Raw genomic sequence first — 14,813 nt, forward strand, 5'->3', positions numbered from 1 at the left:
AGTCCCCTTGCTATTTCTCCCTCAGGGCCTGAGAGACCATGCATTACGGGCTCCATTTTCCTGCAGTTTGTTATTCGGCGGCTTCCCATTACACAATGTTCTGAACCACAGGCCCGTCCGGCCGGGCACAAACTGTTGTAACAGCAAATGGCCGGGACTCGGGGCGAGCATCCGTTCGCCGGGTGAGTGACAGCAAATCGATACTGAGTGTGTACAGCCATCCGTCTTCCCTCACGTGGAAAGCAATCTCGCTGAGAAACAGCAGCCTAGCCTCCCTCCCCCTCCCTCCGTTCGTTCTGGCCATTGGGGTGGGCGGGCACTGAGGGGTCGGCTGGCCCAGCGACTTAGAGGGTTAGAGACTGAAGTGTCGAGGAAGAGGAGAAGGCTCCGCATGCATCGCTGAAACGCCGAGCGGGAGGGGGTGGGATGACTCAGCATCCAGAGGCCCAGTCTCGGGATGGAATTGGCCATGCCACCGTCACTCGTCACTCAGCAAGCAGAGAAGGCAGGCTGGAGGGTTTCCAAGTTCATTCCGATGTTTTCGCTGCTGCGTCATCTGCCCCTTTCTGCCCCAATCTTTCCGAAGCTTAAAATAATTAGGAAGAGCCTTAGCTGGTGTGGCTCAGTGGATAGAGTGTCGGCCCGCGGACTGAAGGGTCCCAGGTTCAACTCCAGTCATGGGTACATGCCCAGGCTGTGGGCTCGGTCCCCAGTGGGGGGCATGCAGGAGGCAGCCGATCCATGATTCTCTCATCACTGATGTTTCAATCTCTCTCTCCCTCTCCCTTCCTCTCTGAAATCAGTAAATATATATGTTTTTCAAAGAGCCAACCTGGATACGCGCCAGGCACAGGGCGGTAGGCGGACTTAGTGACAGCGGGGACTGCGTCTCCCAGGCTCGGGGTGTCAGTACTAGGGGCGACTGGGAGACGGTGCTGACACCAGAGAGCAGGGGTTACGCAGCGTCCGCCCTTGGAGAAGAGCGGTGAACTCTGGCCTTTGAGTCGGAGCACAGCCCGCTGGAGGGGCCTTACGGGGGCACCGGGAGGAAGCAGCGCCGCCCTCACATGCCCACTCCCCCCTCAGCTGCCGGCCCGGCCAACTCCCGCAGCCCTCAGGCCAGGGCTCAGGACACAGCAGGTGGAACCTCGGTGGGCAGGCCTGTCCTCTGGATGGGAAAGGTGGCTCACGGCCACTGCTGCCCTCTCAGCCTCCAGAGGAGTCCATGAGTCAGAGAGAGCCGTAGGGAGTGAACACGGTGAGACTGGTCAGCAGAGACCCGCATGGGACAGCAGTGACAACGGCCGTGGGCCGCGCTGAGCAGTGCTCATGACCATATCCTCCTTCCCCAGGCCCTCAGGTGGGAGACCAGGTACAGACATGCCGCCTGCAGGACGGAGAGCGCCCGGTGCCTGCACTTCCCCGGGGGCCTCAGAGGCGGGTCTCCGGAGCCCCGGCACCCGGGCTGGGCCCAGCTGCCCAGACGCAGGCCCACGTGAGGATGAGCTGGCACCCGGGTCCACGTTCCACATCCACCCTGAGCTGTAGTTGGTGAGATTGTCTCCATACACTCGCCCCCGGGAAGCCCCCGCAGCCACCGTCTCACTGTGCTCACGGGAAACTCACGTCCCCCAGGGTCCCTGGAGCTGGAGGATGAATGGCCCTTGGCTTCCAGGTCAGAGCCCCGGAGCCCAGATCGTGGCCGAACGGACTCGGGGAGGCCTGCGTTCCGGCCTCACCGCCGAGACTGAACCTGTGTTCTAAGATCTGACAAACCAAGTTCAGGCTCTGCACCTCCTCCTGCTCGGAAAAGTGAGGCCCTGCGCCATCTCCGTTCTCGGCTGACCCGCCACGTACGCACACGCTCTTTGCTTCTATCCAATGTTATCTGGAAAGTTCCCCACGGCCTGGCTTTGCTGAAGGCCCACGAAATGCCACCTCTGGAGCAGGAATGTACAAACAACCTGCTCTGTCTAGCCGACAAAAATCATTTCCATTTTAATTTGATAAATGCTGGGAGGAGGTAAATAATTTTACAGCCTCGCCTCCCTGTCTCTCTGGCTTCAAAGCCCGTGCCCTTTTCTCCATGAAACATTTAATTTAGTTTTGTCACACCTTCTGCATAAATAACATTACCATTTTATTTCACCACTGATCTCAGAAGGCTCACCGTTTCTTCAACTCCTCATTTTCTCTAATGATTAATTCTCACGTCAGACAAAAAGACAGTTTAATACTGTGGGGAGGAAGGACAGACGCTTCCTAACACCCAGTGAGCAATCACGAATCTGTTCCGTTGTGTTCAGATAAGAACAGAAGACCTACCTCCTTACAGCAGAGCTCGTGCCTGAAAGCAGTAGAAGAGCTGGGTGTGTGAACGACCTCCTGGTTCACAGGGCAACGCTCAACCGGTGAGCCACGCCGGCGGCCCAGCCAGGGATATTTTATTAGAAATTACAGACCCTGACACCTATGTCCCAGAGATCAATATAGTGTGCGTGGGGGGTCGGGGGTAAGGAGGGTCGACTAGGACGGAGAGAGAAGGTGGGATAAAACCTGGGAGGGAGACATCTATTTAAGAGAGAAACCTCGGGCTGCACCGGTGACGGGTGAGGGCAGAGAGGAGGCAGCGCTGAGATCCACTCAGGAGGCAGGATCCACAATCAACAGGACCTCCCCCTCCCCGCCCCCGAGCGTGAGGTCACACACATTCTTTCTCCAGAAAAGACCCCGGACGGAGGTGGGGAAGGTAGAGAAGTAGACAGAGATGAGGTGGGAGGGCCCTTCGCAGACCGACTTCTCCAGAAACAGCCCAGGGAGAACTCCCGCCCCCTCTGCTGACGGACCGACCGACCGACCGACCGACCGACTGACCGACCGACGGACCACACAGAAAGGAGGGACTTACGGACGGAGTTCTTGGGGCTGCTCTCCTTGCTGGGCAGCATCTTCACGCCTCTGGACTTGAGCTCGATGGCCTTTTTCACTGGAAGAGAGAGAAGAGAGCGTGAGCGGGCAGAGGCAGCCAGCGTCCGCCCTCAGCGCTCCGTCACGGCGCTTTCCCACCGCGCCCGGGAAAGGGCCACAGGCTGAGAGGCCCGTGATGCCAAGTGAGTGAAGTGTAAGGGCTCGTGAACGAGCAACAGCAGCCATCAAACAGCGGGGCCATGTCTTACAGCCTCAGCTTCGAAAGCTAAAAATCAGGTACACACTTCACCTTCCTCACCCAACCTGCTCACACCAGCCACGGCGATTCCACAAACCGCTCTCATTTCACCGTAGTGTTCAGGCAGATTCCCGTCTCAGCTTAAGGGTAGTGACAACAGAGTTTTCTAAATTTGCTACAGTCACGACAAATTTTAGATAAAATGAAAGTTGCACGTTTACTTATTCATATATTCATGCAATCATGCGGAGTTCAGCAGAGATGCAAAGGCAGAGAGTTAGTAGGAGACAAGCATCCTCTACGTATCAGGGACACAATCTATACTAATAAAAGAGTAATATGCTAATTAGACCAGGAGACGTTCCGGATGTCCTTCCGGACAAAGCCATGGTGGCAGGGTTGAGGCAGAGGTGGTTAGGGGCCTTCAGGCCAGCAGGGGAGGACAGTTGGGGGCGATCAGGCCGGCAGGTGGAGGTGGTTAGGGGCAATCAGGCAGGGATGCGAGTGGTTAGGAGCCAGCGGTTCCGGATTGCGAGAGGGATGTCCAACTACCAGCAGTTGGACATCCCCCAAGGGGTCCTGGATTGGAGAGAGTGCAGGCCGGGCTGAGGGACCCCCCACACCATGCACGAATTTCGTGCACCAGGCCTCTAGTATTAAATAACAGAGCACAAGTGCATCGGACCCTCCTAAAGGGAACATATAGGACTTGGTTTCTAGACTCATTGCTCTGATACTTGGGGAGGTGTCTCCATGTTTGTAGGATGCGCCTCACATGTAATAAAAAGCTCAGGCTCCTGTTCACGTCTGGGAAAACATGTGGGTGGCGCTTGTGGCGGAAATAGAAAACAATATTTCACCTACACATTTCTGATTGACATGTGGGAACCTGGGCCTGGAGGAGCTGAAGACATGGAGATCGGGGCTCAAATCTTTGCTTGTGATGCGTGACCAGGACCACACAGAACAGGGAAGGGGCCTGGGACCTGCTCTGGCCCACAGCCCTGCCGGCTGCGTGTGGCCCGTGTCATCTCCCCGGACGCGCTCTACAGCGACCCAGCCAGCACCTCCCTGGCCCATCGCCGCCCCTCCTGCTGACATCCGGTGCCCTGCGCTCACTCAGGAGACAGGAGATGGACGCCGTGACTGACGAACAGAGTCGGTGGAGATCATGAACTCCTCCGAGCAAATGTCACCCAAAGCAAACAGCTCAGACAAACACATCGCCGCACTCGGAGAATAAATGGGAGAGGAAGAGAGTCAGCCTCGGTGCAGTGACTGGATCTGAACACACGGGACCCACCTGATGTCTAACCATCGATTTAATTTTGCAAATAAGTGTGTGTGGCTGAGCTCGGCTCATCTGCAACAAGGATTTTTTTTTGGTAAGGAGGTGCTGCCTGGCCAGCGTGGCTCAGTGGTTGAGCGCCCACCTAGGAACCAGGAGGTCAGGGTTCGATTCCCTGTCAGGGCACATGCCCAGGTTGCAGGCTCGATCCTCAGTTTGGGGCGTGCAGGAGGCAGCCGATCCATGGTTCTCTCTCATCCTTGATGCTTCTCCTTCTCCCTCTTCCTTAAAGAAAATACTAAGGTAGGTGGGGGGGCTTTCCGCCCTGGACCGTCCTGAAGGGTCCTCCAGCCTCCAGGCCGCCCTCTTCTGATTGGACAGCTGGCTCACACCCTGTGGAAGTGAAGGAGCCCCTCACCCTCCAGGGCCCTTTCCTCTCTTCCCTGGGTCCCCGCCCCCCTGCCCTCCTCCTGCCTCCCTGCAGCTCCCTCAGCAGCACAGAGATCCCCAGGGGGCCGTGCGGCAGGGGTGTGGCTGCAGACAGGGAGCTGGGTGCACCTCAGGAGGGTCCCTCACAGGGTGCGTTTGTCCACAGCCTGCAGGTCCCCTATCCGAGCACATAGCCACCCAGGGCCAGGCCAGGCCTCCGAAAGGGAGGTGCGATCCCTGTCCTGACAGATAAGAGCCCTTGGTCCCGCCTCCACCCACCAAGGAGGAACTGGGGCGGGGCCCCTGCAAGCTTCGGTGTTATCAGCCCAGAGGCCAGGTTCTTATTTGTTTGTTTAATTTCTTCTGTTTCCTTTCACTCTGTTCCTGTGTTTTCTGAGGGAAGGTTCCACACATGCTCATGTTTTTGTCTGAGACTCACTTGTCTGCCCTGACTGGGATCATGTCTCCATAACTCAGATTCAACAACTTCCAGCATATAAGCCGCCCTCCTTCCTTATAGCAACACAGACGAAGGGACACTGTGGGGCAATGCCTGCAGATTGCGGGCAAGAAAGGCTGAAAAACAGGATAACTACACATGGGGAGGACAGCTGTTCTGTTTCATTTACTTTTTTCCCCTCTCTCCCTCCCTCCTTCTCTCCTTCTCTCCCTCCCCCTCCCTCCCTCCCTCTTTTTCTGCATCAGCTGCCCTCACTCCAGCCTCCCCATGGTGTGGCGCTTGGGGTGAGACCTGCGTTCCTTGTGTAGTTTGAGAATCTGCAGTCCCCGGAGCTGCCTGCGCCAGGGAACGTGACCCGGCGCCCGGAGCCCTGCTTTCCCCACAATACGGCTCAAAAATTTCCAAAGGAAAAGCCGGGATGGAAACTGCTTTAAACAAACTGAACTGCCGTCCGCGGGGACAGGGGCCCTCGAGAAACTTCAGACGGAGGAAACGTTTACGTAACCGCCAGTGACGGAGAAGCTGGTCCTGTAGCTAAAACTGCAAGCCTGTTTACTGAACCGATGAACTCAGAGGATTGTCAGAATGCCACGAAAGCCCCTCCAGGCCAAAGACGTTCCATCCACGTGGCACGCCGGAGGGATGTCCACTCTCCTACTGCCACCAATGAACTGTAACTGCCTGCCAGAGCGGCGGTTCTCAACCTGGGGGTCGCATGACCCTTTCACAGGGGTCGCCGAAGACCATTGGAAAACACACATATAATAACATATTGTTTTTGTGATTAATCACTATGCTTTAATTATGTTCAATTTGTAACAATGAAAATACATCCTGCATATCAGATATTTATATGACAATTCATAACAGTAGCAACATTACAGTTATGAAGTAGCAACGAAAATAATGTTATGGTTGGGGGTGACCACAACATGAGGAACTGTATTAAAGGGTCGCGGCCTTAGGAAGGTTGAGAACCACTGTGCTAGAGGCTCGATGCATGAAATTCGTGCAAGGGGCTCGGCCCCCCACCACGGCAGTTTCGTCCAGAAAGTCATCCAGAAGGACGTCCGGTCTAATTAGCATATTACACCTTTATGATTATAGATGCTAATTATTCGTAGGGAACATGCCAGCAGTAACAGTGAACCCCCAGGCTCCCTCCCCTGGGCCGCCCGCACCTGCCACCAGACCACTCCCTCGGTTTTCCTCCTCCTTCCCTGGCCGCCCTTGTCCACAGCCGCGTGTCGCCCTGCGATGTGCTAGCACCTGATGCCGTCAAGCTCGCGTGCCCACGTCACCCCTGGACAGCACATCCAGTGGGAGGACGGCAGCCGAAGGGAATGTCATCATGTTACCACGAATGCGCAATGTGTCTAGGAATACTGTGCATGCGGCAGTATGCACGCACTTTCTATACCCCCACCCCCTCCGCCTCAGCGTGCAGGATCCGCAGTTATCACAGTGACCCACAGAGAGACGCCAGCTGCGGGGGTCAGTGCCGGCCCAGGGGGCGCCCCAGGGCGGCTCAGCCCCATGGGCGGGCACCGCTCAGCCGGCTCCTGCTCGCGGTTCACCAGGGAGCGCTGCCTCCTGCAGATTCCCGCCTGCTCTCACCACACACACAGCTTAGCTTTTCTTCCCTACAGCGTGCGACTGCGATGTGACGTCACACTGGAACTGTTCTACACACCCGTGTGCTTCCTCAAACGCTCACCTCCCAAGTCAGAACTTACCATCGCCTAACTAATCGTTGGATGAATTTGTATGCAATTTGCTTAGACCTGAGTTGAATGTTTACTAATATCGATCCTCTTACAGCGAAAGATATGCCCGAAGCCACAACGCATGGAGGTTTTACTTTCCTACAGGTACTTTCCTTATGATTATGCTACTCCCTGTACATTCCCGAGAATTTGGGAAAAACCTAAAAATGACCAGGAAGAAAATAAAAGTGCCGCCTGGATAACCCCCACCGTGTCTCCTCCCCAGCTGTGTCCGCTAAAGCCCTGACCCTCGCCCCTCAGCAACCCGCATGTGCCCTGCCCGGCCTCGACCGTGACCTGGCTCTGAGCTGGGCGCTCACCCCTGGGCCACAGGCGGGCCCAATGGCATTTCCAATGTAAACGTGTCTCCTCTTCCCCACTTTGCGTTAATTATTCCTGTTGTGTACGTGCTATTACTGCGCTGTTTCCCCAGCGCGTTCAGAGCCTCCTCGCTTCCATTAAATCAAACTCAATGTGGTGAAGGAAGGACGGAATGGGATGCTCCTTACGTGGGAATAATAACATTTCTCTGTGAGCGCCTGTCAGCGCGTCGCTGAGAAATTAATTACGGGCGCTTTCTGGGAGGCGCCGCGCGAGGAATCGGAGAGTAAAGTCTGGTTAGTACTGACAAGTTCCACAGGCATCGCGGTAAATGCAAACCCCACTGATGCTATAGACACAGCCTTTCTCCTCCTCACCCTCATCGCCAGACCCGGGCAGCCCAGGGGTTAGCGCCCAGGTCACCGGACCCGGGCAGCTCGGGGGTTAGTGCCGTTCGCAGGCGGGAGGGTGGACAGGCAGGCGAGCAGCTGCTGTGCGGGTCACACACAGACCTTTGCGATGCTGCAAGGCACACATCTGAAGACAAGGGTTTTAATATGATGGCATCGACCTTCCATCGACGTAGAGCAGCGGTTCTCAACCTGTGGGTCGCGACCCCTTTGGGGGTCGAACGACCCTTTCACAGGGGTCGCCTCAGACCATCGGAAAATACATATATAATCACATCTTGTTTTTGTGATTCATCACTATGCGTTAATTATGTTCAATCTGTAACAATGACATTGGGGGTCACGGCAACATGAGGAACTGTACTAAAGGGTCGCGGCATGAGGAAGGTTGAGAACCACTGACGTAGGGAACCTGAAAGCAGCTCTAACAGGTTGAAACCACAGCCACCGAGGCATCCCATGTGGACGGGGCCGTAAGTCCCCACCAGAGACAGGGCTGCCATCCCTCTCGGACGTACAGAACCCGCTTCCTTGTCTGTGAAACTCACCTGATCTATAAACGAGACCCGGAACCCCCCAGGACTTCCCAGAGAGAAACCCGAGGGCGGCCGAGGGGAGGGGTGTCACTCCAGCAGGAAGTGGGCGTGTGGGGGCAACGTTCCCTCTAAGTTGCCCTGACAGATGTTTCTGGTTCCAGATGTGAGGAAATCCTCCAGGTTAGGCTTTCTCGTCAGATCCTTAGGCAGAGTGTAACCTTTTAACTGAGTCTCCGTTCAGAAGAACCGATGGAAATCTCCCTCCCGCGATGGGGCGGCCTCCAGGGCACGGAGCGCGCTGGCCGCACGCCCTGGGTGTGGGTTTGTTGGGTGTGACCCGTTACACGGGGAGCTGAGGCTGAGGTCCCTGCGGCTGGAGCAAGAGGACAGAGAGGCTGCAGCTCCGAGCCGGGATCCACCGCCTCCAGGGGCCCCACAAGGTCCAGGACCCGAAAGGCTGCTGCCCTCAACATGTGCCTGTGTGTCTGGGGGCCCTCACACCCTCTGGGAGGCCCACGGGGTCAGTGACGTGGGCGCCCCCTCGGCACCTGGTGGCATGTGCATCTCAGGACATGTTCCCTGATGTCCAGGAGACACGCAAAGATGCTCCACGTCACTGACCATCAGAGAGATGCAGGTTAAAACGACAGTGCGGTATCCCCGCACCCGTCAGAATGGCTGCCAACAAACCAACAAACCCGTGCTGGGAGGATGTGGAGGGAAGGGAGCCCTCGGGCACGGCTGGTGGGAATGTTCCTGATGTCGCTCCGGCCCCTGGATAACTAGTTAGGTGGGTTCCTGGTGTCCTCAGGCCCCTGGATAACTAGTTAGGTGGGTTCCTGATGTCCCCAGGCCACTGGATAACTAGTTAGATGGGTTCCTGATGCCCCCAGGCCCCTGGATAACTAGTTAGGTGGGTTCCTGGTGTCCTCAGGCTCCTGGATAACTAGTTAGGTGAGTTCCTGATGCCCCCAGGCCCCTGGATAACTAGTTAGGTGGGTTCCTGGTGTCCTCAGGCCCCTGGATAACTAGTTAGGTGGGTTCCTGGTGTCCCCAGGCCCCTGGATAACTAGTTAGGTGGGTTCCTGGTGTCCTCAGGCCCCTGGATAACTAGTTAGGTGGGTTCCTGATGCCCCCAGGCCCCTGGATAACTAGTTAGGTGGGTTTCTGGTGTCCCCCGGCCCCTGGATAACTAGTTAGATGGGTTCCTGATGCCCCCAGGCCCCTGGATAACTAGTTAGGTGGGTTCCTGGTGTCCTCAGGCCCCTGGATAACTAGTTAGGTGGGTTCCTGGTGTCCCCAGGCCCCTGGATAACTAGTTAGGTGGGTTCCTGGTGTCCTCAGGCCCCTGGATAACTAGTTAGGTGGGTTCCTGATGCCCCCAGGCCCCTGGATAACTAGTTAGGTGGGTTTCTGGTGTCCCCCGGCCCCTGGATAACTAGTTAGGTGGGTTCCTGATGCCCCCAGGCCCCTGGATAACTAGTTAGGTGGGTTCCTGATGTCCCCAGGCCCCTGGATAACTAGTTAGGTGGGTTCCTGATGCCCCTCAGGCCCCTGGATAAATAGTTAGGTGGGTTCCTGATGCCCCTCAGGCCCCTGGATAACTAGTTAGGTGGGTTCCTGATGCCCCTCAGGCCCCTGGATAACTAGTTAGGTGGGTTCCTGATGTCCCCAGGCCCCTGGATAACTAGTTAGGTGGGTTCCTGATGCCCCCAGGCTCCTTGACGACTAGTTAGGTGGGTTCCTGATGCCCCTCAGGCCCCTGGAAAACTAGTTAGGTGGGCTCCTGGTGTCCTCAGGCCCCTGGATAACTAGTTAGGTGGGTTCCTGATGCTCCCAGGCTCCTGGATAACTAGTTAGGTGGGTTCCTGGTGTCCTCAGGCCCCTGGATAACTAGTTAGGTGGGTTCCTGATGCTCCCAGGCTCCTGGATAACTAGTTAGGTGGGTTCCTGGTGTCCTCAGGCCCCTGGATAACTAGTTAGGTGGGTTCCTGGTGTCCTCAGGCCCCTGGATAACTAGTTAGGTGAGTTCCTGATGCTCCCAGGCTCCTGGATAACTAGTTAGGTGGGTTCCTGGTGTCCTCAGGCCCCTGGATAACTAGTTAGGTGGGTTCTTGGTGTCCTCAGGCCCCTGGATAACTAGTTAGTTGGGTTCCTGATGCCCCCAGGCTCCTTGACGACTAGGTAGGTGGGTTCGCACTCTCTGGGATGGTCTCCACTGAGCACGGGCAGAGCAGCCCTCTGGGTGGTGGGAGCAGAGGACGCGCCCACGTGGCTCCCAAAGCCGCTCTCCCTCGAAGGCCTGTGGGCGACTCTGACCACCTGTTAGCGGCAGCGATGAGACTGGATGGGTTGCACCCACCACTGAATTGCACACCGAGAGCTCTCAGCCCTACAGATGCTCCCTCTGCCCTCCCCCCCCGCCCCCCCCGAAGCCGAGACTGCGCCTGGAGTGGCCTTCCCTGGCATCCACCCCTCTCCCAGGAGGCACTGCCCTCCTTCCATCTACAGACCTAGTCCCCTCCCCTCGTTCCCCCCCCCCCCCCCTCGTTCCGCCTCCTGGAAGAAGCTGGGGCTCACTGGGAGGCGCAGCCCCCACCCTGATGCTGTGACACGCTCACAAACAACTCCATTTATATTGTGAGGGTGCAAAGGACAATATGCTGCAGGTGATAGGAGAGCGGGCGTCCAGGCAGCTGACGGGAGTGATTGACTGCTTTCCTCTTGTGTGCTGCAGGGGTTGCTGTTTTCTTTATCTTTATTGCATGAAACAGTCACTTCAGACGTAAAAAGTCACAGATACAAGTGTCCTGCCCCCACATATACCCATTGCTCATCTGCAGTAATTACCACTCGTAGCTATTCTTTTTTTTTCTTTTTTTTTTAGGTATATCTTATACAAACGTCCCTCCCAACCCAGCTGGTTTGGAAGCAAATATCAGAACATCAATCCACAAGCCCATAAATGCGTCAGCATGCATCTCGGAAAAATCATGATGCTTTCCAGCATAAATGAGTCTAATACCATTATCACGTGTAAACACACTCCCAATAAACCCTTCACACCATCGCTCTCAGGTCGGGATACAGTTTCCTCATTATCGCACTTCAACAAATAACCTCGTGATCCCTGTAGGAGGCACACAGGGCGCAGACTGCACCACTGGTGGGCAGGCCTCTGCAGTGCCCCCTGAAGCTGCAGCTCCCCCCACGTCTGCCCGCTCCAGCCGCGCCCCGGGCTTCCTGAGTGGCATGAGCTCCGGGCCTGCAGAGACCTCCCTGGCCCCGGCCGATGGCACCCCGTGGAGATATTCCTGCTGCTCTCCGTCCTGTGACGCCCTGCAGACTGCCCGCCGGATAAAGCCCGGACAGGCTCAGGTGTGATTCCCAGGCGAGAAAACCACCAGGAAATGAGCACGGGCTCCTCCGTGCTTCTCTCAGGAGGCCCCAGAGGAGGGCCTGCCCCTCCCTGTGACTGGCGGAGCCCCTGACCGCTCTCCAGGCCCGTGGCTTCATTAGGGGCTGGATGACGGTCATATTTCTTTTTCTCCCAACCAGGCCAGACGTTATCCCAACTGGACTCACTTATGTAAAATGTCATGCTGGATTAATAACTCGAGGTCCTTGGGCAGAAGGCTTTAATTTCCTATTACTCTCAGAGTTCTAATCCCACGTGGTGTGATATCACCACCACCTCCCAGGCGGCTGAGCTTTCGATACGTGGCAACCAGGTGGCGGATGATCTCAGGGAGGCGAGGGGAGGCCGGGCAGGTGAGAACGGCCACCTGGGCAGCTTCACAGGGAGCCGCAAGGTCACTCTCCCCAGGGAAGCAGGCCCTCCCCTGGGCCACTGGGGGAGGGGCCCACCCAGGGGGGATGGAGCAAAGGGCCTTCGTGGCCCCAGGGTCTGCACTAATTCACATAAAGCACTCACGCCCCCGTGAGCACCCACTCCACCTTGACCTTCTATCGGATGGGAATGGGGCTGTTTTTGCTTCACTGAAAATTGCATTTCCTTTACCTCCTGTGAAGGAATTTGCCGACTTTATCACAGACAGCTGCTCTCTGAAGGGATAATCACCTCTCTCTCTCTCTCCAGCGATAAGCCGATCAGCAGTAATGACCCGTCCCTACATCCCGCCAGGGGAGACGGGCCTGCCTCTCCTCCGGAAAAAGACCTCAGCGTGGCACCGGCCCAGTTTCCCCGTCCGACCTAAATCCGTCCTCCTAGAGAATTTCAGTTCTTAATCTCCAGGACTCCTTTAGGAACAGGCGCTGGGATTGAGTTGGAATTAAATTAAAGGGCGATGCTAACATAAATTCTTATACACCATCTTGGCTGCCTCCTGCACGCCTCCTACTGGGGATCAAGCCCGCAACCCACTGGCTTTGCCAAACTCCCCGTACAGACCTTCCCCGCTTTCCGTGCTCTGTGGCTGGTCTCTCCTAACGGAGCCCCTTATGTGGGCAGCACCTTCCCTCCACATCAACGCAAACCGCGTCCCGGGGGCCCCTCTCGGTGGCTAAGCTTCTCCCGCCACCCTGGCTGCCCACCAGCCCTTTGCCCGGCCCAGGAAGATGGAGTGCAGCTGCCCAGGCCCAGGCCTCCACCTTCCAAACTTAGGCCGTGCTGTGAAGATCAGGTTCTCTGCCAGCACTCCCGGGAGCTCCCGCGTCTGCCTGAGTCATTGGAAATCCAAGGAGAAAAGAAAGCTTGGCCACCAGGGTCCCCTTAAAGCTACGGGAGCACCCACGTGGTGCTGTCGGCCTCGCCTACCTTTGCAAAGTGAGGGTGTCCTTCAACTCTGGCTTGTGTTTCACCTCTGCAGGGAGTGCCCGTCCTGGGAGATTCTCATCAGAAACAGCTAAACCACCTGAGGGAGGTTGCAGGGCCCGAGCCTGTGGCTCAGTGGTTAGAGCACCAGCCCGTGGACTGAAGGGTCCCGGGTTCGATTCCCAGTCAAGGGCATGGACCTTGGCTGCAGAAACATCATTGATGGGCTGCCTCCTGCACGCCCCCAACTGTAGACAGAGTGTGCAACCTGGGCATGTGCCCTGACCAGGGATCAAACTGATGACCTCTTGGTTCCTGGGTGGACAGTCAACTACTGAGCCATGCTGGCCAGGTGAGACATGCTGTGTTGCTCTCCCTGAGCTTCGTGACAGGATGGCCACCTCATGCCAACCAGCACACCCATCCGTGCGGTTCCCTCTCCTTCTTTGTGCTATGACCAGGTGGGATCTAACTTAGCCAGGTGCCAGTGAGCAGTGCAGTGTTGGAAACGCGGTCACAGGCTGTGCATTGCGTCTGCGCTCCCTCCTCTCATCACAAAGGCCCTGCCCTTTATCAGGGAGTCTATGCTCTCCACCTCCCAGCGCCTGGCAACCGGCCTCCACTCTCCGTTCCTATGAGTGTGACTTGTCTTTTATTTTAAGACTAGAGGCCTGGTGCATGAAAATTCATGCACTCGGGGTGGGGGGTCCCTCAGCCCAGGCCCCTTGGGGGATGTACAACTGACGGCTTAGGAGCGGGCCAGTCCACAAATTCCATTTCAAATATCGATCCTTCAACTAGCAAACCTGACATTTTTCTGGATGGCCCCTGAGTTTTATTTTACGTTATTTCGTTTTTCCTTTGCAATACCTGCCTGGTAAACGCTAGCCACGCTGCACGGAGGACCTGTCCCGCTTCTTGACTACCTGTTGCTGAGAAAATTACATGAACCTGAGGAGTCACATGCTTCCCGCCTAGAAGTCATCAGATTAAAACCCGCTAATGAAATAAGACCCAGAGAGTAATCATCCGAGTGCAAACTTCATTTCACAAGGAACGGCTCTGAGAACAGAGCTGCCCAGGCAAAGAAAATTGCTAGTCATTTGAGATTTGGAAAAGGAACATTAAAAAGACACTGAACGGTGCAAGATGTATTAATAAGTATTAAGTTATGATCCACACACATCAAGATCTGTAGATAGTATAGCCAGTTCAGATCAAGGGGTGCGATATTAAAATACTTTCCTTTTTTTAGCAATAAAAGTGCAGACATATTACATTAGGGGCAATTCAGAGAGGTAGGTCACTGGACGAGTCCCAGGAGGTACAGAATGTTGCCTCCGGTCTTGGGGCGATAATGGCATTTTCTTTAAAAAGTGGAGACAAATTCATGCCAAAGCGCTTTCATCTCCAGAATTCCCGTCATGAACGTTCTCCTGGACACCCCGGGTGCCATGGAAGGACCCATGAGACACAAAAGAAGTTGTGGAAAAACAGACCCACCTACAAAACGCTGCTTCGTCGGAGGAACAGAAATGCAGCAAAGGTGTGAATGTCACTGCGTTTAAATTTGTGTAATTTTAGTTCGCCCCAGTGGTCGCTTTCCGAAGGCTTTACAGTAATGCTTTCAATGCTTTCAGTGGAGTGACTACTTCCTACCTGG

At 55.9% G+C, this 14,813-nt stretch overlaps 1 protein-coding gene across 1 annotated transcript in view; it reads right to left on the reverse strand.

Annotated features, from left to right (window-relative positions):
- Positions 1–14,813, reverse strand: part of LOC118653230 (CUB and sushi domain-containing protein 1-like) — a 213,225-nt gene that overhangs the window by 76,262 nt on the left and 122,150 nt on the right. The window contains exon 8 of the mRNA XM_036303903.1: positions 2,909–2,986. Within this exon, the coding sequence (XP_036159796.1) occupies positions 2,909–2,986 (78 nt within the window). The remainder of the gene's footprint in view (positions 1–2,908; positions 2,987–14,813) is intronic.

The sequence above is a fragment of the Myotis myotis genome, unplaced genomic scaffold (genome assembly GCF_014108235.1).
Source record: "Myotis myotis isolate mMyoMyo1 unplaced genomic scaffold, mMyoMyo1.p scaffold_m19_p_39, whole genome shotgun sequence".
NCBI lineage: Eukaryota > Metazoa > Chordata > Mammalia > Chiroptera > Vespertilionidae > Myotis > Myotis myotis.